Below are 27,830 nucleotides of genomic sequence, written 5' to 3' on the forward strand. Positions count from 1 at the left end.
CTGGCACTGTGTGCTCATAAGAGAGTGTCAAAATTGGATAAAATGGTCAGCAGCTGAGAATGAGGTATTGGAGTGAGGAGTCTCTCAGTGGGTTTTAAAAGTCAATAATGATGTTTAGAAGAATGATATGTGCTATTTAATTCTTTCCTAATGAAGTTTGGACTTCCTGTGATCAGCATGGGTGGTGTAGGCACAGTCCTGTCCCAGCGTGTTTGGGCAGCAAGTGCTCGTGGTGGGCTTACAGTGATGAATTCTCATTGATCTTTGCTAATACCAAGTTAAAGCTTTGGTATTTGCTAGTGTTCTGATTCTTTTCAGCATGATAATTATTCCTTTGAATTGGACATGCTTGTTCAGCACAGAGTAAGAGAGATTGGAATTGGTGATGCTGTGCTGCAAATATTGTCGAATTTTTCCTGTTTATGTCGACGTGCTGTTCTGGTTTTCTCAGGTCAAATTAGACATCACCACATTTTTATTCAGCTCACACTACATGTGTGTGTGTGCACATGCATATGCATACACAGCTGTAATTTTTTTATTGTTGTACTAACAGTGGTACTGTCCAGGAGGAATTTTTTTCCCAACATCATGGTGGAAATATAATGATGATTTTGGAAATGGCTGCAGCTGTCTGAAAACGTAAAAGAAAAGACAAAATAGAAACACAAATATTTTGTGTCTGTGCAGAGAGACTAAAAGGTAATTAGCCAAGGGTAAATAAATGGCTTTGTTTTGAAAGACCCAAAATGGTGACCCAAAATGTTTTGAAAGGTTTTCTGGATGATGGCATTTCTGTGTTCAAAGTTTCAGTCCAGAAGTCTCATACAAATGTGATAACTGTTGGCAGGAAAGAGCAGTGGAAAGTTATGCCTGCAATAGGAAATCATCTCACTTTTAAAAGTGAACGTTGCTATTTCAGGTTTTAATTTTGATAATTAGCAGTAGCAGCTCATTCTCAAATTGCACTTCTAACAGTAGGTGGTCCAGAGGTAACTTAATATGCCCTTTTTTCCTGAGTCTGTAATTGGAAAAAGACAGGAAAAGCTAACTGCTATTAATTGCACAAGCTATTTACAGCACAGAAAAATTGGTTTCTCATTTGTATACATGCAGAACAGCGTTGGCACTGCTGCTGAGTGCTGCACTTCAGAGTTTTGCTCCAATACTGAGTGTCAAACACTAATTCCTGTTACAGGCCCTTAGCCAGCACACCTCACCTGGTTCCCAGTTTGGTGGTAACAAATTCCCCAGGGCTGCTTTTGTTCTGTGTCCTTGTAAATTCCTCTCTCCTCCCCAGTGGATATGGCAGCTCCTTGTGAGGGATCTCTCAGGGCTCACTGTGCTCCTGCCAGCCCTCCTGGTGCCCATGGAAGATGCACGTCTCTCCTGGCTGGTGTGCCACCAGCTCTGCCTGCACTCTGGAGATGGAATTGGGCTGCCTGAAGAGTCTGCTGAGAGTGCAGCAGGTAGCCAAGGAGCTTACTGAGGTGTCCTGGTGCTGCAGGGTACACATATGTTGTGAAGGGTGAAAATGTGCTCTGTGGTTTGCATTTGGTGTCAAAATCGCTGTTAATGCAAGCGAGGTTAATGTAAATTGCAAATCCTAGATGTAAGTATCTGTTCACATAATTCAAAGTGATTACACATTTGTGTTTGTGAGAGATGTGAGAGAAGAACCAAAAGGAGGATCACACTTTAACACATGCTAACATTTTCCTGCTAAAATCTGATCTGCAGGTGTCTTCTGCTGGCCCTCCTGCCTCAGCATTTTCTTGTGATCAACCAGGTTGTTGCTCATAGCTGGTTTCTACTTGGTGTTCTTCCAGTAGGTACTAATGGAATTTTAATTTTTTTTCTCTTTTATTGTATTTGGAAATAGTTGGGTTAATTCAGATTGAAAGGGTCTTCAGGAGGTCTTCAGACCTCTAATCAGAGCAGGGTCAACCATGAGATCAGAGCAAGTGCTCAAGGCTTTATCCAGTCGAGCCTTTCAGGAGTGACAAAACTGAATAGATGGATGCCCAGCTGGCCTGAACAAACTCCAGCAGTGAGATAAGGAGATACAGAGCTGGTTACAGCTAAACTTTGCCTTGATTCTTCAGCAAGCCAGAGGTGCAAAGCTTTGAGCTATAATTGAAGGTGGAGCAGATGTTACACGTGCATTGGAACTTGACTGTGAATCCCCATCTAAAAAGATTTATAATTTCCCAGTTAATTTCCAGATGATCTTTTTTAACATGCTGAGGGTAGCAGATGTGTTTGTTATATCCCACTCTTTAAAGTCATTTTAGGAAGTTAAACAGATGGATGCCTTTTGAAATTCAGCAGCTGTAGCAGCGTTGTTTCGTGTGCCAGCGGGGATGGAAGGAAGCAGCAGCTGAGAAGGGCTTTGCTTGTGAGGAGCTGACCCACTTGCCAACAGCCAGTCATGTCCTAATGTTGTGAATCACAGGAATGATTGACTACACCTGCTTTTCCTGTGGAATCAGTTGAGTTTCTAGACAGCTGGGCAAGCTTGAATGCAGGTTGTTCTACCGCTGGAAGAAACAAAGCTCATGTTAATTCTCATACAGGAAGTGATTATGTCTCAAAACACAGGAAAATCATTCTATCATCTGTGTGCCATTTATTTGGGAAAAGGTTGTGTGTTACAGTGTCCTTGCTGCTAAAATTTCAAGGGGAAATGCAAAATTCAGAAAATTTCTCTCTCAGTGTTATGTTTTCAGTGTGTTGTTTGTTGTCCAGTGATAAACATCAGCCAGATCTCCAATATGGCCATGGGTTGTTTTGACACTGATACCTTCCCAAAATATTCCAGACAGTGAGAGCAGTGCTATTAAAAATCTTATTGATGGGGTGTGTAACATAAATGCAAGGCTGTCAGGTTTTCATACTGTAGCTGTAAACCATTGAATTCAGTACAGCATCATGGGTAAAACTCAGGGTGGCAGGAAACCTGTCACCTTAAAAAAATTAAAATTGATTAAATGTTGAAATATCAAAGCTGTTTAGGGCAACAAACGTGTCACTAATCGTTACAGTGGGAACCTCCTTTGATTTGGTAGGAAACAAAATATTAGGACAGCATTCATGAGTAGGTTTTAATGTCAGTTTTGGGTGGTGGATATTAAAAATGCTTGAAAAAAATCAGTGTTAGAACAGCACAGGAGGGTTTGTTATCAGTTTACTAATGGGAGAACAAAGGAAACACAAGGAAATTCAAGAAGGGAAGCTTGATCCTGCCATGCATGAGGCTGCACAGTGGCCCTGCAGCACTTTAAATTTGATTATTTTGTGCTAGGTTAATAGAGAGATTAAAGAATAACTGTTTCCTGTACATTTCCTTGCAAAGTGATTATTTAAGCTTTCTGGTTTAAAACTGAGTGTGATATTCAGCAGGTGCAAGTAAACCTCTCCCTCAACGGACATGTGGTTTTTAGGGTTTTTAAAATAAAATAAATTATTCCTACTTGCCTCTCCCCCACCCCAGTTTATGGGTTAGGTAATCCTCATCAAATTCCCTTGCTAGATCATCCCAGTGGAAATGGAGGTTGGTTTTGGGGATGTTGGCTCTTAAGAATGGTCCTGGCTGTTGGGTTGATGGTTGACTTATGTCTGTGTAAATCTGAAGAAATTTCCCTGAACTTTTTGATTTAAGAATTTCAATAGAACCATTACCCCAAAATTTAGGGGTGTCTAGGGTGTGCTTTTATTTTCCATAAACATCAACTCAGGACAGATCTTTCTTTAAAGGAGCTGTGGAGGTAAGCAGCATTGATTTCAGGGCATTATGTTAGGCACTTTCTGGGTTTCCTTTGATACCACAGTGAACAATCTAGGTTTGTATATTATTTTTTTTTCTGCTAACATGTTCAGAAGTAGCTGGTGTTCATATTATTGCAATTAGTGCCATTCTGTGGTGCATTGCAGGTGACTTCCAGTGCAGAGCTGCTGCTGAACATTTGCCCCATGGAAATGCTCCCTTTTTGTTTTGGGTTCTAGGGAAGAGTGGCTGCCTGCAGGCTTGGGTTGTGAAGTGTACTTAGCAAAAACTGGAAGTGTAGGATGATAATCATCATTCCCTGGTATCAGCTGCCAGTAGGTGAGCACCACAAGCACTTATTCCATGGCTCCAGAGCTGCACGGTGCAGCACCAGCTGAAATGGATGCTTGGGCTCATTTTTATTAGAAATTGTCAGGAAATTTGTACTGAGGGGAATGGAGATAATGTGAGTGTATTGTAGGATTGGATCATTCTGTAAAGAAGATTTTGATAAATACTTCGAATTTGGAAGGCAAATTCTGATGTTGGCTGTGGAGAAACTACACTGATTTAGGGCAAGTGAAAATCTGGTCCCATCCACTTAGTTTGAGTAGTGAAACTTTGCTCTTTACAAAATAGCTGAAGTTGCTTAATGATAATCTGGCCAATTTGTGTTTGTTCAGAACTGCTGATGTGGGAGAGACTGATGGCAGCTGAGGGTGGGTTGGAATGCTTAAGCAGATCCAGTTGTAAAAAGGCTTTGAAATACAGCCTTTTCTTCCAATCTGCTTCTCAGATGGTTTCTGCCTTTAGGCTCTGACAACTCTTCCAGATGATGGAGCAGGTTCATTTGAAATGTGCCAGCAAGGTTACAGAAGGTGACTACCTGATGATGTGAGGTTGTTAGCTTGTAAGTGCTGGCTATTTTTAACATGCCACTTCTCAAGAGGGGAAGGGAGAACAGCAGCAGAGGGAAGAGAGCATTCTTTTAGGTCCTCTCCTTCATATTTCATGTTAACATGATGGTTCTTAAAGTCAAGAGTAGCTTGTGGTATTTATAACATCATCATCGTCATCACCTTTCTTTCTGTGATATGCTCATTAGTCACAGATGTTTTCTTTGCTTTTCCAAACACACCAAGCCATAGGCAATGTCAAGTCAGGCATAAAATAATATAGGAGCTAGTACCATTAACCTCGTGGAAACAAAGGACACATGAATAGATTAAGAATACCCAGGTGCGCGTCCCTGTTGGGAAGACGTGATCTGCAAGTCTCTTTCCAAAACAGTGCTGCAAGATTTATTCCAGGTGCTGTTAGTGGCATGGAGAGATGATGCCCATTGTTGCAGTCACAGACACAGAGATGTGCAAGTCAAGGTGAGCTATGGGCTGGCCTGACAGAGCTCCTCTGTTAGGATCATAAAGATTATTCATGTGTATATGCTTTACACTGTGGTCGCTGCTGTGACCGTGGCACAGACAAACAGTAAGCATCTACATCTTACACCACCACAGAAAGCATGAATTCAAATAAACTCTTGCATTCCTCATCCCTTTCAGCCCTGTTCCTGATGAGTTTAAGTCTGAGGAATGAACTTTACATGCCAAGTCAGAGATGGACCTTTTCAAAGGCCATCACAGAACCCCTATCAGTGAGTGTCTCAAGACAGCAGGGCCCAGTTTTTATTGGATTGTGGGAAACTGATAAGGCTACAAATCCAAAAGCAATGGGAGCATAATGAATTCAAAGCTGTGAGTTTGCATTTGCTGTGACAATAGAAACTTATGAAGCTATGGAGTGCAGTGCTACTCCAGGCTCATGTTACAAAACCATGCAGCACTCTGGTACAGAAATGGGATTAAATGTGAGCATTGTTCAGAAGATGCCAATTTTAAATGGTGCCATTTTCTGTCACCATGCAAGAGCATTTGCTTGTATCACTAGTGTGGCCAGTGAAAATTCCTGTGTATTTTCTGAAAATGAGTGGAACAAATGTTCTTGTCCAGGTGGAACTTGGCTTGTATATTTTTAAAAATTTTACACCATTATAAAATGAAGTAGAATTAAACCCAGTGTGAATTAGAAGCATGTCAGGGGACTACAAGTGGAATTTTAGATCAGAATTAGTGTAATGCAGACAAGATTTCTGTCAAAAGAACTGGGAACAGAACCAAGGTTTCCTCCTCTTCTCACTGCTCTATATAAAGAACTCACATGTACAGATTATAATTGCTGTGGTGAGAGGATGCCAAATTATATAATGCTTCTATCCACATTCCTCCTTCTAATCTCTACTGTTCCCCACAGGGGAACACAACAAAAAATTATGGGGTTTACACCTGTACTCCTCTACACCCTTATGGGTTCTTCCATAGAATGGTAATATGAATGTACAGATCAGCCCTTTCCATATTTGATACTGATGGGGAACAAAAGATGGATGTGAATGTGCAAAATGCCTGCAGTACCAAAAATAGATTCATATTTATTCCTGTCGTAACTCCAGTTAAGCTGATGGAGCTGTGCCAAGGCTGAGCATGCCCACAGTCTATATGACAGCTGCCTGGCAGCAGTGAAGCTTGATGAGAATGGGTTGGAGAGAACAATTCAACCCTCTCATTCTGACACTGTGTCAGAATCTGACACACATTTTAGGGATATTCACCTTGGCTTGAAATTATTTTGCTGGGAGATTGCAGATCCATCCTTAATGCCTAAAAGCCGAGGATAGACTTGATCAAGGTATTTTCAAGCCTTGAGTTCAATTCCATCAGCAGTTCTGAATCACCAGACCAGCTAATGAGGTGTTCTAATTGATAGCATAATTCTACATGGTTTTTCCATTTAGGCTAATGTAACATTTGGCTTTGTTGAGGATGAATGTTAACCACAAGTTGAAGGGAAGATCTCATTCTCTGATCTTATTGCAATATTTCATCAAGCTTTTAATTTTATTTGCAATACCCACATGCAATTCATACAGACATTTTCTTTCCACTTGGGTATAGAGACCCTGTTTTGCTGTTAATTGATAATGTGTGAGCTGTGGAGGCAGCTTCAATGGTTTTACTGTTCCAGAAATGTTCATCTCATTCATAAAGATCATCTGTTCAAGGGCAGTCAACTCTGGGCTTTTGTTCTCTTTACTGGCTTTATTTTGGGCAATGTGCTGACTTGCCTACAAGCTCTTGAACTACAGGCCATTCAAATAGTTTCCCTCTGGTGTGTTAAGTTCTTGAGTTCACATGAGCCTGCTCACTAAAATTTTGAGAGTATTAAGCCAGTTCTCAACACCAGAGTCTTGGCACTTGAGCTGACACTCCATGGTGCTGAGCAGTCACAGTCACACACTGCTTTGAGTCCAAAGCAGTGATACTTTCTGAGCTTCAAAATCAGCTGTGTAAGCCAAATCAGTAGGGTTTGTTGTGGTTTCATTGTACTGTTGTGGTTTTTGGTTTTTTGGTTTGTTTTTTTTTTTTTTTTCTAACAGGGAACTGCTTGTTTCTAGCATCTTTCCTCCCATATTTCCCCATTTGGGGAGTGGGTGGATGCTCCCTCGACTACAGGCAGATAAGGAGGGGATGTTGTGGTTATTCAGGCAAAGATACTCATCAGACTTAAAGCTGCAAGGGAATTTCTCCTAGTCAGAGGCTTACCCAACATTTCTGGGAAGGAATGAGGCTCTTGCTTTTTGTTTAGATAATTAGGCTCCTTTTTTAAGATTACTTACTCCTACCTTAGACACAGAAATTTGGGTGACTCAAAACAGGGAAGGGAAAACTGATAGGGCTTTTCAAAGATAAGAGAGGTTCCCAGATCCCTTTGACCGTCTAAGAGAAGTAGTTTCTTCTAAAAATCCTACCCTTAAAACTAGATAAAAATTAATTTATTAAGCAATAGCAACAACAAAAACAACCCAAAACTAAAAACACAGACAACCCAAAAACTTGTCAATTCCAAAGACAGACCAAAATTGATGTTGCCAGTCTTTGCAGATAGAGCCTGTAAAGTGATATAATTTATGATCTCATGTGACTACACTGCCACTGGATACAGCAGCATTTCAGTGCCATTATGCTGTGATGTTTAGATATATGAAGCATAATATGTATAACATAAAAACTCCCCTAGGGTTTAGATGACAAAGGATTATTAGATGCAAACTGAATCCATGAGAGAAGCAGTAATTCTAGGTCACTCTTCAAATGTGTTGTCAGGAATTCACATTAAGCTTTGATGAAGAACACGTCCACTGATTTGGCAAAATATCTGTCAGGATCATAGACTGAGTGTATCCAGAAGAAATCATATTCAGTAGGTTGGACTGAACACTGAGAAATCAGTAAAACTCCTTTGAGTGTCCAAAGGAACTGTGGATTATTTAATCCACCATCATCAAAGGATCAGATTCCATAATTGTTACAGGAGCAATGAAATGAATCCTTTTCTTTTGGTCAAATTAACTTTGTGGCTGGTTTGGTATCCCATGCCCTAGCCAGTTTTCCAAGATAAAAACAGGACAACAAAAACTGGCAAGTTGGGTGCAGCAGGGATTGGTGGCCTGAACTTCATAAAACGTGTGAAGAACAGAATGTAAAGCTGTCAGTTAGATCTTCTAATAGCTTTTAAACCTTACTGTATTTTATTACAGATCTAAAATTAGCCTGGTTTTCAGGCCTGGATCTTTTTCAAGATGTTCTTACTGGAGCCCAACCTTCTCTAAGCCAGCAGGGCTGAGTTCTCAGCATGGAACGATGGAAATGGTGTTGGAGCATCTGACACATTTCTGCTCCAAGGACTACCAGTCCTCTCAGATGGTAAATTTACATTCTTTATTGACTTGTAGGGTTTTGAAATGTTCTATATAGCTGTGTTTAAGCTGACATTGTGGACAGTTATGGCAGAACATTAGAAGATTTGTCTTGGTGGGAACTCAGTGAGGTGGATGATGAGGGATGTGTGCTTTCCCATCTGAAATTGGTGTATGAAGAAATTGAGGTGGAGGCAGTTACTTAAAAAACTAGCTACCATAAAACTCACCTTTCTGTAGTTACTACAGAGCAGCCTGCAGAAGTGGTACACGTGAAAGCAGATGTGCTGAAAAATCCCAGCAACAGCCAAGACTAAACATGTGAGCTTTATGTGGGAACTTGAGTTACATTTTACATTGCAATGTTAGAGGAAGAAGAGTACTTGATAACAAGTACAGCACGATTTCTGACTTTAGTTTTTAGTTCTGCCACTTGGTCACTGTGTAACCTTGGGGAAGTCATTGAGGATGGCATCTGCAGAAGGATCCAGCAATGCTGTCTTTCATCCCGGAGACACCTACCATACAATCCAAGAAATGCCTCTTTTTTTTTTCTGTCTGAAAGAGTCTCAGCTCTAAAAACCTGAGGTTTGCTCATTTAAAACTTCCTGAAAAGACTGAGTGGTAAATAGGCAGGTCCCAGCTCCCCTTGCCATGAATGACTGAGTGTGATTGAGCCTCCCTTCCCCAAGCACTGCTCACAGCCAGGATATGGGGCAGGGGCAGTGGGGCTGGGCTTCCTCTGTCCTGCTGAGTCACTTCACCCAGTGTGTATTTCAGACATTTCAAGTGCAGGTTCATTGCTTCTCTGGATCCCCCATCCCTGGAAGTGTTTGAGGCTGGGTTGGATGGAGCTTTGAGCAACCTGGACTAGTGGAAGGTGTCCCTGCCCATGGCAGGGGGTTGGAACTTCTAATCTTTAAGATCCCTTCCAACCCAAACCACTCTCTTCTTGCTGGGATCACTCTTGTCCTTGCCACCCAGGCAGTGGCTTAGTGGTTCAGTACTTGGGGAGTGGATGAGGTGGGAATAAGGAGCTGAAGGAAGTGGCCCTACTAGGGAAATAAGGCAATTAATTGGAACTGTGATGAAGATTTGATTGAAATGCACCTTTTGCTTCCATGTCTCCTGTTGGTTTTGTGAATGTTATTCTGAGACACCCTCCTATAATCATAGAATTGTTAAGGTTGGAAAAGACCTCCAAGATGCTCAAATCCAACTGTTATCCAGCACTGCCATATAACCACTAAACCATGTCCCCAAGTGCCTTATCCATGTGTTTTGTGACCGCTTCCCTGAGCAGCCTGTTCCAGTGCCTGACAATCCTTTCAGTGAAGAAATTTTTTCTAATATCCCATCTGAACCTACCCTGGCACAACTTGAGGCCATTTCCTCTCGTCAGTTGTGGCTTGGGAGCAGAGCCCGACTCCCACTTTGCTACAGTCTCCTCCCACTGAGTTGTAGAGAGCCAGAGGGTCCCCCCTGAGCATCCTTTTCTCCAGGCTGAGCCCTCCCAGCTCCCTCAGCCGCTTCTCATCAGACTTGTGCTCCATTCCCAGCTTCATTCCCTTCTCTGCACTCACTCTAGCCCCTCAATGTCTTTCTTGTAGTGAGGGACAAGTCAGAGCCCTAACTGGGCACTGTGGCACTGTCTGTCCTGGTGCTGAGCCCCCCATGCAGTCCAAGGCATGGCTTGGTGCCCTGATTTGAGATAATCCATCTCCCAGGGGCCGGGCTGGTGCAGGTGTGCACAGCAAGGGGAATGTGTGCAGCTCGGAATGTGTCAGGATGAGCAGGAACACGGGCTCCGGGGCTTGTAAGGGATCCTGGCAGCGTGGGGAGGGACCTGCGACACTGAGAGCCTCCCCAGAGCCAAGAGTTGCTATAATAGGGCCGGATTACTCACTGTGCTTATTCAAATTCCTGGCAGCGGGAGTTTTTCCCGAACGGCCACCAACAATAAGTCACCTCCAGGTGTTTTGATTCGAATTTATTTATTTATTTATTCAAATTTCAAAAAGAAACCGATCCCCGGTTCGCTCCGTGCCGCGCCCCCGGAGCGTCCGTCCGTCCATCCATCCATCCATCCATGCATTTATCCATCCATCCATCCATTCTCCGGAGCATCCATCGCTCCGGACCCCTCCGCCGCTCCTCCCCCTGCGGAGAGAGGGTGAGATTTATTTCTTTATTTCTTTAATTATTTCATTTTTTAGTGTTGTCGCTGCTGGGAGCGGGCAGGGCCAATCGGGGCCCGCCCTGCCCGCTCGGTGCCGGGCAGCCGCCGCCTCCCTCCCGCCCTGCTGGTCGCGGCCCCCCCGGGATGCCCGAGCCCGCTCCACTGCGGGAGGGACCCTGAGCTGCCGCCTGCTGCTTTCCCTTCCCTCTCGCCGCTGAATCGCTTTCATTTTTAATCGCTTTTCCCACCCCCCATTCCCCCTCCCGCCTTCCAGGATTTTATGCTCAGCACTGGGGGAGCCGGGAAATTTTGTGGCCGCTGACATATTTTGATTTAAAAAATCGCTGTCAGCGGACGTTTCTCCTTCTGCTCCGGCAGCGTTGTCCTGTTCACAGCTATTTAGGCTTAAGAAGCTTGATTCTCTAAGGCTTGTATCCAAGGGCATCAGTCATTAACACACTGAGCTACATCTGCTTCTTGGCTAAGACTGAAGAAGGACATCTTAAGCTGGAAATCCTGCTCGCTCACTCTCTAGTGCTTACGGAAGGGGAAGCATATGCAGCAGCAGGTTCCTTTTTTTTTTTTTTTTTTTTTTTTTCTCCCAAAGGCTGCCTCACTTTGGAGATGCAGTGACAAGATAATGGAGTGAAAGTCTTTCATTTCCAGGCAAGAAAATTGCAGGAGTCAGATAGAGAAAGGAAGAAGCAAGTTACATAGCAGAAATAGGAAAGAGGACAGTGGTAAGGAACTGAAAATAAAATTAGAAGAAACAGGTGGAAGGCTAGTATAAAGCTGGGAGATATTTTAGACTGAAAGTGGTGTATTTTTGCTTCTTTTTTTTTCTTTTTTCCTTTCTCTTTTTTTTTTTTAATTTTTTTAATTGGTTTTATTGTTGATTTTAAATTCTAAGCTGATTTTGGAGATCTCTGCAGTGACCAGGCTGCTTTAGAGCAGAACAGCTTCCCCAACGTGTCATTTTCTCTCTCCCTGCCTGCTGTCTCTGCTCTTGCTGCTGCTGACAGAAACGTGTTAGGAAAGCAGAAAGAGAAAATGCCAGCCATCCTGGTAGCCTCCAAAATGAAATCGGGACTACCTAAACCCGTCCACAGCGCTGCTCCAATCCTGCATGTCCCGACAGCCAGGACCATCCCACAGCCCTGTTACCTGAAGTTTGGGAACAAGGTGGAGGTGACGAAGCCATTGTATTCCAGCCAGATTCCTCTCAAATCATCCAACGGACAAGAAAACGCGGGAGACGGCCTCCCAGCAAGGAAGAGTAGCTCGCTAGAAAATGGATTTGACACACAGGTTAGCAGGCACCAAATGCTGGGGAGGTGTATGTGCGAATTTATGTCTGTGTGGAGTGTGCAGCAGGTTTTCTGGGGTAAATAGCATGGAATTGCAGGGAAGGGATGTGTGTTTGTGTGTGTGTGTGTGCCAACATCTCTGTGCAGTGGTGGGATGTTTTATATTCCACACAGTGGCATGTGTAATTCTGTCAGCATGATGGAGCTGATGGTGGGGTGCTGAGGGATGGGGCTGCGTGTGCTGCTTGCCTGTGCTGCCTTCTCCATCCCCTCTGCTTGAACCGGGGGGGATTTACAGGAGGGAGATGGTAGAGATGTTGTTTGTGGGGTGTGTTCTTTGTGTGCTTTCTGTAGGTGCTAAGTGTAAGGGCTGGCTCGTGTGCCTGGGGCTGAGGATTGCTGCTTGTCATTAATGTGTTTTGTGTTGGGTCGTGTACTGTACCAGAGCACTAGTTGTGTGAACGTTCTGTGGGGAGTGAATGGGAGGCAGTGCTTGATGCTGGATTACAATGTGCATGTCATTCAGTGCATTTGAATTAAACAGATTATGGAGGAAATGAACACTTAAGTAGAATTGCCTGTATAATGCTATACATGCATGACATCATAGATGCAGCACATCATCAATATACACATTTTAGGTTTCCCTTTAATCTGTGTCAGCCTTCTAATGTATTTTTATATGTGCTGCTTGCTGTATAGGGAGGAGAGATGCTCAACTGGTTCGATTTCTGTGGTTGTCCGGGGTTGTCAGTGTGGCTGGGGCTGCCCTGGGCTGCCGTGCCCTGGTGAGCTTTGCAGCAGCGTGGGCACAGCGTGTGTGTGACTGTGCTAGGGAGGGAGCAGAGCAGATGGGCTGCTGCAGCAAGCACAATTGACTGCTGTGCTCCAGAGATGGCTGTACAGCCCTGGGATGTATTTTGGCAACAGCCATAAACGTTACACGCTGCTTCTGCCAGTATCTGAGCCCGGTGGAAGGTGATACCATTATGCTGAGAGAGGGAAATGATGACAGAGACTCACTAGGTTTTTTTTCCTTCTTTGAGAAATAATGGATCATCCCTACCACCTAGATTGTGAAGTGTGTGGCCTGGTAACCCTATTCCCTTCAGACAAGTGTGCCTACTGATGGGATGTGTTTGACCGCATGCCCTGATTTCAGGATGTGCTGCACTTTCCTTGCTGGTAGACAGGGTGACGTATTGGGCTGCTCAGGCCAGACAGATATGACTGGAGCAGTTCCTGAGGGACTGAGAGCAGGAACAGGAGACAGCCAAGCAGGGATGCAGGGAAGTGGCAGCAGACAGACCAACCTGTGCATCACGTCTTGCCCTTCCAAGATAATCAAGTGCTCTCTCTCACTCGCGCCTGAGTCTGTCCCTGTGATTATGAAACGTCAGCAAAATCTCATTATCTGCTGCCCTTTCTCTCACACGTGCCAGGGTTTCTGCATGGAAATCTACATTGCTGAAAAAGTGGTTGCTATTCAGAAATACTCTCTCATCTTGTAACAGATTATGCTCACAGAGATCTGCCAGTGGGAGCCTTTGCAGCACTAAGGGCAACACTATGGTGGTTTTAACCCTTACAAGGACGTGGAACAAACCCCATTTTTTGTAGCCTGATGATGAAAGGGTCTTGATGCTAACTTGTTATATTTGACCAGGGAAAGATTTTGGCTAAGGAAATGTCAGATAATTTTACATTTTTAATTTCTTCAGCAGCAGGAGAAATCTTAAGCTTTGCATTCTCAGTAATCTCCTCTGGCTGGCAGTCTGAGCAGATGACCAGCACCTTTTAAGGTGTGAACCAGTGAGGCTTTTTCCACTACCTATTATTCTTGAATAAACACAGTCTTTTTTTGTTGTTGTTGTTTTTTTATTGTTGTTCAGCAATTTTGCTGATCCTTTGAGCTTTGATCCTTCTGCCCACAAAAGCAGGCAGGGTTTTGCCATTCAAGGTGATCGTTTGGAATGGCAGTCTGTATCCAGAGGGAGATTTTTCCAGATGTGTTGTGTCAAGGGCACTGTTCATTCCTTTTCCTACTGTTCCTCCCTGCCAAGGGAGGAGGAACAGGATGGATGGACAGCTGCCAGCTGATAGGTCAGCAGCTGAAGCTTTTATCTTGGAAGACCTTCAGCTACATTCAGGTGCAAAAGTGCTTTCTGATAATAACCATGGTAAGGTTTAGACTTGAACACTGCACCAGGTCTGAATAGCTTGAGAATCTGAGGGTGACCACTTTGCTCCTCTGGGGGGTTTATCTGAAGCACCAATGTGACCCTCACCATTTTATTGGGCAGGCACCTGGCAATACCTGTGATATTCTTACAGTAGAATTTATAGTTTAGATCCACAAGCTGGACCATTGCCCAGTGTTCTGGCTCCTATCCTCTGTAGATCTTGGTCCCTCTGCAGAATTTTCAGCCCACAAGAAAGGATATCCTCCTGTGTGGGTGGAGGGAGAACGAGAGAGAGATTGTGTCACTTGGACTAATTCTCTTGGTTCTGAGAGTATTTCAGGGAGGTGTTCTTAATCCCGTTGAAGTGAGTCCTTTTTGCACTACATAATACAAAATTTAGTGGCTTATTGGACTGATTATTCTGCAGAAGAGTCTAGAGCATAGTCCAGAAGCCAGCATATGAGGATACCATGTTCTCGTGCTGGGTTAGCATGTTTCAAGCCACTTACACACCACTGCAAAGCTTCATGAGCTTTTTTGGTGCCAGGTGGTACCTTTCTAGAACCTGAGAATGTGAGCACTGCAGGTGGTATTCATTAAAGCACCAATTTAAAAACAAAAACCTGCTGAAATTCAAGATGTCCCGCTCACAAATGTGGTATCAGTGAAAACTTCTAAATGTTTTGCTGATTTTATTCCTCTTGATATGGTTTTACGTGTGTTAGCTGGATTTTATATAACTGGAAGTTTTGTGCCTTAAGGCTTTATAAGGGCAGTGTGTTTTTTAAAATGCTGTGCAATTTATAAAAAGCACACTTCAGAGTATTTCAGGGGCACTTTCCAAAGAAAGGTCTGAGAATTTTAGCATCAAGCCCATTGTAAATGCTAGTCGGAAATCTTAGGTGGATGAATCATGGCAGTATCATTCCTGTTTTACTGTTACTGATATACACACTCTATTTTTCCATATTAAATCCCCTGTGTTGTGCACAACAGTATCTGACTGTTGCACTGGTGCTTATTTTGTCTAATTTGAAAACACCGCCAATAAATTGTACTACCCATATTTAGAGAGGATTGTTTTGGAAATATTTAACTTTGTTACCAGAGAAACTTCTGTCGAGTAGATAGCAAGATTCTCATCTCTCATCTACAGAATGGTGTTTCTCAGTGATTCTGAGAAAGTTGGATGCATTTGGCTACTAAATTTGCATTAGTTATTTAAGAAAGAAATCATTACCCATTAGGAGTCCCTGGTTGTGGTTAATTGTTCATGCAGATGCAAGAAGGAAGATGCCATTGTGAATGTCACTGAAGGAGATCCTGGATTTCATTACTGTGTTTATTGCTGCTATGTTGTATTCTCCAAATTCTTGATTTTCTTTCTCCAGAGAACCTAAAAAATAAAATAAAATAATCACTGTTTGTACCTTCAGTAGCTGAAGCAGCACTGAAGGCACCAGGACCTTGCTAAATGGTTGGTCCCACCCTTGCACTAAAACACTTGCAAGTTAAGAGACGTCTGTTTAACCTGGGTTTGAAGTATGTGTGTTCAGCAATTACCTGTAATTGTGCTTTGTTTGGCTGGGAGGGGAGGGGCTAGGAATTGGTATTTCTTTGTAAACTTCTTTGCAATATTCATTTGCTGAAAGATCTTCTGGTGGACATGGCAAGCAGGTGCTGACAGAGTGTGATGTTCTCCCTCACTTTTCTCTTTCACTGCACTAGGCAAAGCCTAGGATTTCTACAACTCTTGCAACTCCTTATGCTGTCTACAGAACTCTTTATTTTCCCTAGACCCTTTTTAAAAATAATTCCATTTAAAACTGGTTAGATTTTGTCTGAAATCAAGCTACCTCGCTCAGCTAGATTTTTCTTCATATTGCTTTCCCAGTTTGTGAAGATCTTGTTGAGTTTGGCAGCCTGGATCTGGGGTGGTCTAGTTCTAGGGTGTTCTAGATGTCCCTATTTTCTAGTCTTACACTAGATTTTTCTTCATATTGCTTTCCCAGTTTGTGAAGATCTTGTTGAGTCTGGCAGCCTGGATCTGGGGTGGTCTAGTTCTGGGGTGTTCTAGATATTTTCTAAATTTTTTTTAACTAGTGATTCTTTCCTAATTTTTCAAGACTATCTACACCTGGGTTGTGTTCCAGGAGCGTTTGCCACACCTGTTGAGGTTAAAAACATCTCTGTTTTTTGCCTCATTTCCCATTGGGTAGTCCAAGTAATGACAAGAGTGTGGAAGCTCTGTTACAGCTCCCTGATAGAAATGGAGTGGACAGCCATTCCCAGGTTGGTGGCACGCTGCTGGCACATCCCAGGGAGTTCAGTCAACTGCTCTCAAACAGGTTAACTTAACAGGTTCCTCCAGTATTTTCCCAGACCTCAGAGTTAGGCTCACATCAGATGTTTGATGAGCCACATGTGACCCATGATCTGTGGGCTCTTGGTTTCTCTTCTCTGCCTCACTCCCCTTGTGCCCATGCCATTAGCAATCCAAATGAAGCCACACAGTTCAGATATGAGTAATTATTTTTCTGTATTTTAATTAACTCTACTGTTTAAACCTCCATATCACTATCTTGCCAATGTGAAGCTTCACAGACAGGAGGATTAATGGAGCATATTGCAGAGAAATGATGCCTTCCCTTCTCACGTGCATTAGCCATTTTTGTGTGTGTTTCACAGTTCTCATGCCAAACCAGCTTGCAGAAGGGATAGGGATCAAGCAAATCTTTATCTGGACCCAATTTAAAGTCAGATGAACATCAACTGGTTTCAGTGCCATTGCATGAGCTGCCTCAGTCGTGTGAAATTTGGTCTTGCTATGACTGCTGAGCTAATTATGAATGAAATTATGGGAAATATGGTCCATTATACTGATAACTTTCACATAAAAGATTGCTTTTTGCAGCTGCAAGAAACCAAATGGAGTCACGTTTAGGATATGAACAATGGATAGATTTTACTGTAGTTGGGAGAAGATGAGGAAAACTATAGATTCAGATGATCAAAATAAATAAGCAAAAAATAAATTTGAAATTGGTGCTAATGAGCTTGTTGGTATGATTATAGTTATGTGCCTAAGTCATTCTTGCAAAAAAGCCTGTGCTGGATCTTTATGATGGATTTTTTTTTTTACACCCACTGTAGGCAATTTAAGGCTACTAAGTAGCCAAATTCTTCTTCTGTTTATGATTGCTGTGGGTTTGATATATTTCTAGATACATATTGAAAAATATTTAATTGTTGGGGGGCAGGGGAGGGTTTGCTCTAGATGAAATGTTCTCAGGTAGAAAACAAGATAACAATTCCAAATCACATGTTTTACTGTGATTATGAACATGGATTTTCCAGTGATTTGTCTTTTGATATAAAGAGCTACCTTTTCTGTAGCCTTGCATTTGAACTACAGGTGTAACATTGCACTGTAAGTTCAGGAGGTTCTTTAATCATTGGGTTTTCATTTAGAATATGCAAAGGGTTACTTTGCATAAAGTGACTTTGTTCAAAGCTCCATTTGTTTTTTTGTCATATTGGAAAATGGTTTTTTTCTCCCTCTTACTTGTGACAGTCTATCTATCTATCTATCTATCTATCTATCTGGCTTGAAAATTTGAATATGCTTAACCTAAAGCACCTTAGAGGTAGGGATATTGTTCTTATTTTTTGGAGAACATTTGTGAAGTGGATGGCTAAGGGACAAAGAAATGTAGCCAAGGTCAGAAAGTCCGCAGCTCTATAGAAAATTACTAGCTAGTCCCTTGATACTAGATTATCTTTCTCCTTTGCTGCTACTTGTTAACAGCTCAAAATGCTCATGCATATGGTGTCCATGTGTTCTCCTTCTGTCCTTGGAACTGTTAGTTCACTCCATTAAGTTGAATTTCTGAAGTGAACACTCTCACTCTTTTGTCCCTGCTTTAGCAAGTGATTTTTATCACCTTCTGCTGTGACACTTGATGCACGATGACACCGAGCAGAAAGAGGTACAAGCATATTGATAGAGGAGAACAACAGATATTGCTTTTGAAATCTGCTGGCACTGAACCTGAGCTGTACTTCTCAAAAAGAAAAAAAAACCTGATTATCAAGAAGTCTAATAAACAAATAATTAACCTTTCCCAAGATTCAAGTATCTAGGAAGTAAAAAAAACCCAACAAAACAAAAAATCCAAATACCCCAAACCAACACTGCTTGTGCTCTTTTTGCTTGTCCAGAGGGTATCAGAAAATAAAGCCTTTATTTACTGAGATAGTGTGGATTAAGTTCTGGGTTTTGGAAATTAAGGATTGGTATTGGCTGGTTTTAATTTGCTTTTAAGAGTCCTTGGAGAAACATTGTCTACTCTGTAATTTTACTTTCCAGATTGTCTCACCACTAGATTTAAATCTCTGAACAATTTGTAGAGTATTTTAATGCTTCTAGCCTACAAGTTCCCTCTTCTTACCAACGTGGAAGAAACTAAGGAGGTGCTTAAATCAATAATTATTTTGCTTGAACTTTCCAAGTTTGCAACAGGATAAATATTGTAAGTGCTGTTTGAGAAGATATATTTGTGAATTAAGCAATAGCTGGGCCTTTAGTGAAAAGGTGTGTGTTCTGCTCTTGACCTTTTTTCCCATTTATTTTTTTGCTTCTTGAAACTTTGGAGCTAAATCATCTTCTACTTTTTATTTTGATATAAATCAAGAGATGCTCTGAAAATTTTAACCCATTAATCTATTTTTTTCTTTGCTGCAAAATGTAGAATCTCATTCTCCTGAGAAATTCACCTGGCTAAAAATACCCTGCTTTAATATTATTTTTAGAAACATCTATACTTGAAGTATATAAATGGTTGGCTATGATGTGTATTATTAGACATGAACTGTTGGTACATTTTGTAACAGGAAGCTGCTGGTTTTCCATTCACCAAGAACTGGAATTCAGTCAAACACTTGGCACTTAGTTGTATGCCTCTAATTTTATCTGTAAATTGTTTTTTCTGAAATAGTTTGTGGAAACAGTCTTAGTTTCTTCAGTTTTGCAAAGGCATGGAAATAACTGCTAAAACTTAAAACAAATAAACCACCTATTAAAATAAATGAGAAAACAGGTCACTTCTTATTTTAAAACAGGCTGAATTCTGAAGTTTTCTTCTGATTCCACCTTTTTTTGCCTGTTGAAAGTATTTTTAGTTGTGTTATCCTTGGATTATTTTTCATTTTAATTTTGGGTTATTTCAGAATTGGAAGCAATGTGTGGGAAAACAATGCCTGAAAGGGAAAGGTATCCAACTTCTGTATTTGAAAATTCACTTTTACCAGGACTTTTTCCCCCGTGCATGTTGAGTTTTGGACTGTCATATCATCATATTTTGACAGTGTCTTGTTTACTTGCATTTTTTAGCTTGTGTTCATCCCTTGTCTTGGATGTTAAGTTCTTTTCCTTGCATGGATTTTTTTTTGTCTCTACAGTAGTGGCTGTAAGTTGCCTTATCCTCTCTTTCTCAGTGGGAAGGAGTCTCCCTAAGTGTCTTTATTTTACCTGTCCTGTCACTAATCTTGGTCCATCTCTTCTGTCTTGTCCTGTGTGTAGCGACAGCCATGGTATAATCCAAAAGTGGATTTGCTGTGAAGCCTTCTTGGAGAAACCTGGAGATGTTTGTCTCACCTGCTGAAGAAAGCAAGCTAGTCATGCACATCCAGGCTTTCTCATGAAGTAAATAATCCATAAATAAATAAAGAGAAACCCTGAAGCAGCCCTTGACAGGCTGACTTGTGCTCTGGCTGCAGCAGTAGCTCTTGTTGGCTTGGTGACACTTTCTCCAAACAAAAGGACTGACCCAGCTTCCCTGATCATTTGCATGTTCTCCCTCATCTCCCAAATAACCTTGTAGGGGCTGACAAGGCCTTTTAGCCAAAGGAACTAGATTTCTCAGAGTTGTTTAGGAAGAACATCCTCTGGAACAGCTGTCTGAGGACACCCATGCTTTGCTCTTGGGAGAAGTGGGAGAGGTGTGTGACAGGCTGGAATTGTAATTTTATGTACTTTTTGTCTCATGGAGTGACATTCTCAGTCGTGAAGGCTGTTGTAGTAATACCTTTTTGTTTCACACCATGAGGGGATCTTCCCTGATAGGATTGCTTATCTTCTGAAAATGCTGACCAAAAATTATTTTATTATCTTTTTCTGCCATCTCTTAGTTCTATATATTTGCCTACTGGTAGACAAAATGAATACCCTGGTGGGATTTCATGTTGCTGATCGAGCTTGTGTGATATTTTATGGTGAATATGGGTGCTAAGACTTTGTTATACTTGCATATCTTGAAACAAGTGTTGAGGAGCAGATTCCTTTTTCTTCAGCCATCTCCACTTGAGCTGTGTCCACTGTTGGAAACTACAGGTAGTTTCAGTGCTGGCATTTTGATCCACAGTGATCAATGTGCAACTTTGATTGCAACTGGTGGAGACAATAACTAATGGATCAGTCTGGTAAGACAAATTTGATTCAGTTTTAAATTATTCTCCATTTGCCAGAGATGTATGGATATTTACATCTTCAAAACAAATGGAAAAATGTCAGGTGTTGTGTCAAGATCAAATGTGCATTGACCATTTGATGTAATATTTTAGAAATTAAGCTTTTCTTGCTCAATAACCAGAGGTCAGTCTGCTTCTCAGGACAGCCACATGTATTCCAGACTTGTCTGAGGCTCAACTGGGATGGATTATTTTGGGAAGGAGTATTTTTGGCATCACTGCATCTTACTCCTCTGGGATGGGCTCTGGAGCACACAGGGCTCTGTCTGGTCCTCCACAGTAACGTGCCAGATGGGCAGTGCCAAAGAAAGCTGGCAAAAAGGGGCCAGGTCCTCTAGTGTGCAGCTGGGAAGGGGAGGCAGCAGCATCCTCTTCATCCCTCTGGAGCATCTCCAGGGGAATTGTAATGAATTTGCTTTATTTCACTGAATCAAACCTTTTTCTGCTTTTCAAGAGGAAGAGCAGCGGTTGCCTAGGATCCTGTTTCCAAGCAGTCAGATAGCAACTTTCCACACTGCAGCAATGTAGATTTTCCTTTCCTTTCCTCTCCTGCCTGTAAGATGCCTTTTGGCCTTCCCCTAGGAGGGTTTGGACCATGTAGACTGGTGGCTGGTGCAACCACCAAGATGCAGGATGGTGTGGTGGGATGTCATGCCCCTGGGTCACCACCACTGCTGGGTTGGTTTATATCAGGTTGGATAGCAAGGCAGTTTAGCCTGTTTTTAACACAAACATGAATTCCACCTTTCCCTTGTTGAGCAGGTAGACGAGGAACCTGAAATGATGTTTTTAAATAGTCTATGGAGCTCCTAGACTTCTTAATATCAGATCCTTCACTCACAATTTCAGCTTTGTGCTGAAACTTAATCTCTTGGCCACAGCAGTGTGAACTAAGGAGGATTTAGCCCTCCTTATTGCCTCCTGAGTGCTCTCAGATTCAGCAGAAGAGGGGTTTGTGTTGGATAAACACAGATTTTCATCTCTTCCCCTCACAGTCTGAGAAATGTCCACTGGCATTGGAGATTATGGAGGGGACTGGTGCCACCCTTGGCTGCTGTGTCAGCATTTCTGGGCCAATGACCTGTCAGATCCACTCAGTGTTTAATGTGCAGCATCAGGCAAAGAGAAATTTGAAATTTCAGTGTTCCACTGGCAAATAATTGAATTTTAAATAATTTTTCAGTGGTTCTCATTAGCATATATTAAATGAATTTTCAACAAATAAAAGCCCCAGGGGCACGTTTTGGTCACGCAGACAATACCTATGGTGGAAGGAGGCTCTTGCAAACCATCTTGTGAATAGCTGCAGCATCACCCAGAGCCACTGCCTGCCCTGCCTCCTCCCCTCCTCCCTGCCAGCAGCTGGAATGGCAGGGCTTGTTTGGCCCACACTTTGCACCGTTTGCAGCAATGCTGCTAAATGCTGGGCTGAAAGGGATGGGAGCTCAGCTGATTTGCATGATTTAAAATGCCAGCTCGGTTTAATGTAGAGCAGCTGGTATATACTTAACTCCTTCAGGAGAAAACTTAATACCAGCAGATCGCATTATCCAGGGCTGTGCTCCACGCCTTTATTTCTTCATCTATCCCTTCCCCTTGCTGCCTCTCAGAACCTTTGTAAAGGCTGTGTGTGCATGGCTGGCAAAGGGCTCTGCTCACTGCTGATATTTCTGTGTCTCTCAGAGTTCACAAAGCAATTGGTCTCACCGTGTGACAAATACTTGTTGCAACTCCTGAGCATCCACTTACTCACTGACCTTAGCAGGCAAGACTCTAAATTAAGATGTGTCATGGTGAAGGGTGGTGAGATTAGTTGGAAGAGGGACAGGTGTAGAGGCCTGGATTATGTGGATTACTGCATTCTCAATTTCTTAGGGTTAAATTTCAAGGTTGAAAATGGCTAATTCCACAATTATGGAATTAGGATATGCTGTGCTGTTCCTCTGGGTGCTGTGCCAGCAGCCAGAGTCAGCTTGTGAGGGAAGGAGGACTTGGAGGATCAAAGAATTCCTTTGCTCCCCTGCAATAATTAGCATAACCTCAGTGAGAGGATGGAGGGAGCATAATCTTTTAATACCAACCTTTCTCAAAATTGACCTTGTCACAGGCAGATTCAGCCTCTCTCAGAGAGGCAGATGTGTGGTAGAGTCACTTTTACTGCATCAGAAATGCTGGCACAGTATCTCATCCTCTGCCAAAATTCTCTTTGCCTTTCCCTGGGTGATGAGCCTCTAGTGCCAGAGGCTCTAAACGTGCCTTTGGATGAGCTGTGGGATATTGATGGATTTCACAGAATCAGGGCTTCCTCAAGGCACTTTCAATGGAGCCTTCTCTTCCTCTGGAAATTATTTATTCTGTCAAGCTCGAGCTGAGTTTTCTCTTGAAACAGCAGTTTCAAATGGTCACTTTTGAAGACCCTGATCAGTTTCAAGTGCAAGCCATTAAGCTGGAGATAAAACGTGTGTTAGGTTCTTTTGACACAGATAAGTCCTTAAGGGCTGCATCTCAAATTTGAGCGTTTCTATTGCCCTTTATAAACCTTTGGGGTAGACAATACTATGTAGCTACTTGGTTGATACCAGTGCTGTGTCTGGTGGATGGGACAGGAAAGTCATGGGGTGCAGGAGAAAGGACAAGTGTTCCCTAGTGAAAACTGATTATTGTCTTTTTTTGATGTGAAAGGGAAACCTCTAAGACGATGACCTCCCATAATCTTCTTCCATGAATGCAGGAAAGAGAAATTGTCTTTGGTGATGAAATATTTAATTCTTTCATCTTCTGTGGTCCCTGTGTAAGATCATTAGCATGCCTGAATGCTGAGGAAGATTATAGCCCTGCATTATATAGGCAAATTGTTGATGTCGTAGAGTATGTATATCACAACTAGGTTGAACATCTGGATGTTTTTTGATATTTAATATGCAAATAAATTCAGCCATCTGAGAAAAAGCCTTTACTCTTGCAAGCTGAAAATACAGTTAAGCAACGTGTATCCATCTTTTAAATAGACAGAAACCATTTTATGAGATGGTTTAGAAGGTTCCTTTCCAGCTGAGCTAGAGCAGTGTGGTTTAATAATTGGTTGTCAGGCACCAGGTCAAAACTTGGAACAAAAGAGGCTATTTGTGACCTGACTCCAGGTTTCTGGAACAGGAACAAATTAGCCAGCTTTTCCTTTATGCTGTGTGAGAGAGCTGTCTGTGAGTTTGTAAATCCTCACCAACCATGTCACTTGGGTGTCTCAAGTATTGTTTGTTTTCTTTTTATAGCTAAGGGATAAGTTTAGTTATTTTAATGCTTTTCCATTGGTTAATACAAACTTTTCAGGGATACAAGCGTGATCTCTAGTTCTTATTATTTTTCATTCCTTGCTATTTTCCACCACAGATATTTTTATTTTGCTGTTTTTAGGACTTTTCCAACCGGTCGGAAGGTTGGGAAAGTCAGTTCCAGCAGACTGGACATGCTGTGAAACAGCTTGAAGAAATGATAACACGAGTTTCTATAGCACCCTCATCCTGCCTTTCTGCCAGGAGGGGTTTCAGTCCTAAAGGGCAGGGAGGATGCAGGGTGAGGAGTCTGTGAGCCACAGGCCACCAGCATCACTGTCACCCTCTTGCTCCCTGCTGCAGTTTATCACCGGCAGCTCCCTTATCTCACAGCTGTTCTGCAGAGATAAATCCATTATAATTCCAAGCAGCTCAGGTAAAGTGATACCTGGAGCCATGGATTACCTTAAATAGCTAACTGTGGGACTTCTAAACCTTCGTGCATGTGTGATCTGTTATTTTCTTATTGATCTTTCTTCTTAAGGTAATACTTGAATCAAAGCAAGAGATACTCAATTTGAAGTCCTTTTCAGCAACGATTTATAGATTTTAATAAAACTTGTGAAAATAGAAGTCACATTGTTAGAAGGTTCTCAGCTATAAACAGATATCATTACTTTTGGCTGTGCTTTCTGAAAACAGCAGTTCATCCTTTATTGCTGAAAATAATTTGAAGAGAAGATGAGAATCAAAGAGCTGCTAGCACTATTTCAAATTATAATGAGGAGTTTGTGGGCTGTGGGTTTCCATCTGCACTCCCCTTCTATGCCATCTGCCCATGAGGAAAAAATCATATCAGCTGAGAAAATAAGAGGATGTCCTGCATTTAGGCATCCACAGAACCACCAGTTACACATGAAACCTTGTGAGATTTGTAATGGAACCTGAGCCTGTGATAGTGCTGCTCTGAAAAGGAAAAGGAGAATGTATAAAAAGGCCGTTGAGATTTTGTAGGATGAAAAAAGGAGATTTTAAGCCTCATGAAATGCATGATTGACCACGTTAGTAGAAGTGAGGAATCTGCAGAGTGTTGATTTGTAGTATGTAAAACAGCTGAGAACTATCTGTGAAGGCTGAGATTATGCTAATTTATGCAGTCCACATTGCTACTGCTGTTTAAAAATAGCTTCTTTTCCAGAGATCTAGAGCTACTGCAGGTTGGCTTTGCATTTAGCTCTGCAGATTTGAACACAGAACAAAGCCTGACTTGTGTGGTCTTTTTATCACAGAATAGTTAAGGTTGGAAGGAACTTCTGAAGCTCATCTGGTCCAGCTCCTCTGCCAAGGCAGAGAGCAGATTACACCTGAACAGATCACCTAGAGCAGGTTACACCTGAACGTGTCCAGGTGGATTTTGAATACTTCCAGAGGGGAGCACTGCATCACCTCCCTGGGCAGCCTGATCCACAGAGTAACAGAATATGCTGAGTTGGAAGGGACCCAAAAGGATCATCAAGTCCAACTCCCAGCCCTGCACAGGACACCCCCAGAATCACAGCAGGGGCCTGAAGAGTGTTTTCCAAACGCTTCTTGAGCTGTGCCAGGCGTGGTGCTCTGAGGCTGTTCCAGTGCCCAGCCACCCTCTGGGTGAAGAGCCTTTTCTAACACCTTACCTGAACCTCCCTGACACAGCTTCAGGCCATTCCCTCAGCTCCTGTCCCCTGTGACAGAGCAGAGATCAGTGCCTGCCCCTCCTCTTCCCCTCACAGGGAGGTTGCAGACCCTGCTGAGGATTCTCCTCAGCCCCCTCTTCTCCAGGCTGAACAGACCCAGTGCCCTCAGCCCCTGCTCGCACTTGAGCTTCCCCCAAGGCCTCTCACAATCCTCATGGACACTCTCTGACAGCTTCATGGCTTTTTTACCTTGTGGTGCCCAAAAGTTCCTCAGGACAGGCCTGGCCCTCCTGGCTGTGCCCCAGGACAGGGCTGGCCCTCCTGGCTGTGCTGATGTCCCCAGGACAGGGCTGGGCCTCCTGGCTGTGCTGATGTCCCCAGGACAGGCCTGGCCCTCCTGGCTGTGCTGATGTCCCCAGGACAGGGCCGGCCCTCCTGGCTCTGCTGATGTCCCCAGGACAGGCCTGGCCCTCCTGGCTGTGCTGATGTCCCCAGGACAGGGCTGGCTCTCCTGGCTGTGCTGATGTCCCCAGGACAGGCCTGGCCCTTCTGGCTGTGCTGATGTCCCCAGGACAGGCCTGGCCCTCCTGGCTGTGCCTCAGGACAGGCCTGGCCCTCCTGGCTGTGCTGATGTCCCCAGGACAGGCCTGGCCCTCCTGGCTGTGCCTGATGTCCCCAGGACAGGCCTGGCCCTCCTGCTGCAGGGCACTGCTGATGTCCCCAGGACAGGCCTGGCCCTCCTGGCTGTGCCTGATGTCCCCAGGACAGGCCTGGCCCTCCTGGCTGTGCTGATGTCCCCAGGACAGGGCAGGCCTGGCTCTCCTGGCTGTGCTGATGTCCCCAGGACAGGCCTGGCCCTCCTGGCTGTGCTGATGTCCCCAGGACAGGGCTGGCCCTCCTGCTGCAGGGCACTGCTGATGTCCCCACACTCACTTGCCATCCAGAGGAGCCCAGGTCCCTTTCTGTGGCTCTGCTGTCCAGTGTCTCATTCCCCAGGCTCCCTGTGCATCCAGGGCTGTACACCCCAGTGCAGAATCCAGCGCTTTCCCTTGTTGAGCTCCACATGGATGGTGGTTGCCCTGTCCTCTCATCTGCCCAGATCTCCCTACAGGGCCTCCCTGCAGGCTCCTTCCAGCTTTGTATCATTGCAAACTCGCTTAGTATTCCTTTGAGTCTGCATCCAAGTCATTAGTGAAGATGTTGAAGAGCACAGGGCCTCAGATGGGGCCCTGCAGTGCTCCGTTGGTGAAAGTCTGGTGCCACCCCATTCATTGCCACTCTTTGCACCCAACAGGTGAGCCAGTTGCTCACCCACCACACGATGTGTTTATCCAGCTGTGTGCTGGATAAACAGAAGGTCCAGAAGGTCACTCTGAGAGACAGTACCAAAAGCTTTACTGAAATCCCAAAAGATTACATCAGCTGGTTTCTCTTGATCAACCAGGTGAGTTACCCTGTCACAAAAGGAAGCCAGGTTTGATGAGCAGGACTCTCCCTCAGGAAGATCTGTAGTGGTGCAGTGCTTGCTGCTGTTCCCCTCTTTGTGGAGCTCTGCCTGGTTCCACCACATTGCATTGCTGCCACTCAAGAGGCTGAAAGGGAAATGTTGCCCCTCTGGCTCAGGAATGGCACAGAAGTATCAGTGGATGCCCTGTACAGCTGCAGAATTAGGCCTGAGGCTGAAAAGAATGAAAATAATTAAATGCTCAAAAGAATTAAATCAAATTAAAGAGTGTTCTGGGTTTTTGGTGTCTGGTTTTGTTTGGCAGAGCTCGACACCTGTTGCTCAGATGTGTGGTGCCTTGGAGTACCTTGGAGAGGTATTTGGCTCATCTCCTGCCACTCCTGTCATTGTTTTGGGTGCTTATAAGGAACAAAAAGGCAGGGAGGAGGAACCTCCATGTACTAGTTGAGATTAAAACCAATTTTCAGGTTGTCATTTGAACTAGGTTTCCAATGAGTGTGGGTGAAAATGAGAAATAAGAAATGTATTGCAGCTGGAGGCAGTGGCTAATTTCATATTCTGATTCAGTGTTTCAAATTCTGAAGGAGCTAGAATGAATTTTGCAGTTCAAGTCATAATTTAGCTTTATGAATAGACATACAGACAAT

General features: G+C 43.3%; 1 protein-coding gene and 1 long non-coding RNA gene across 6 annotated transcripts in view; one reads left to right on the forward strand and one right to left on the reverse strand.

Moving 5' to 3' along the window:
• NAV2 (neuron navigator 2) overlaps positions 1-27,830 on the forward strand; it is a 386,104-nt gene that overhangs the window by 163,106 nt on the left and 195,168 nt on the right. For 2 of the 5 annotated variants that reach the window (XM_077179504.1, XM_077179506.1), the window contains exon 1: positions 10,856-12,066. The exons of 2 other annotated variants lie outside the window; for them this stretch is intronic. In XM_077179504.1, coding sequence (XP_077035619.1) covers positions 11,809-12,066 — 258 coding nt within the window. In that variant the 5' untranslated portion in view covers positions 10,856-11,808. Of the gene's footprint in view, positions 1-10,855; positions 12,067-27,830 lie in introns of those variants that run through there. One more of the 5 variants, XM_077179505.1, reaches the window with a different exon arrangement.
• On the reverse strand, positions 10,557-12,805 carry LOC143694286 (uncharacterized). The gene is made up of 3 exons (XR_013182641.1): positions 12,786-12,805; positions 11,923-12,042; positions 10,557-10,739 (listed from the first exon to the last, which is right to left on the reverse strand). It is a non-coding gene; the product is annotated as an uncharacterized LOC143694286 (long non-coding RNA).

Source organism: Agelaius phoeniceus, chromosome 6 (assembly GCF_051311805.1).
Source record: "Agelaius phoeniceus isolate bAgePho1 chromosome 6, bAgePho1.hap1, whole genome shotgun sequence".
NCBI classification, from domain to species: domain Eukaryota; kingdom Metazoa; phylum Chordata; class Aves; order Passeriformes; family Icteridae; genus Agelaius; species Agelaius phoeniceus.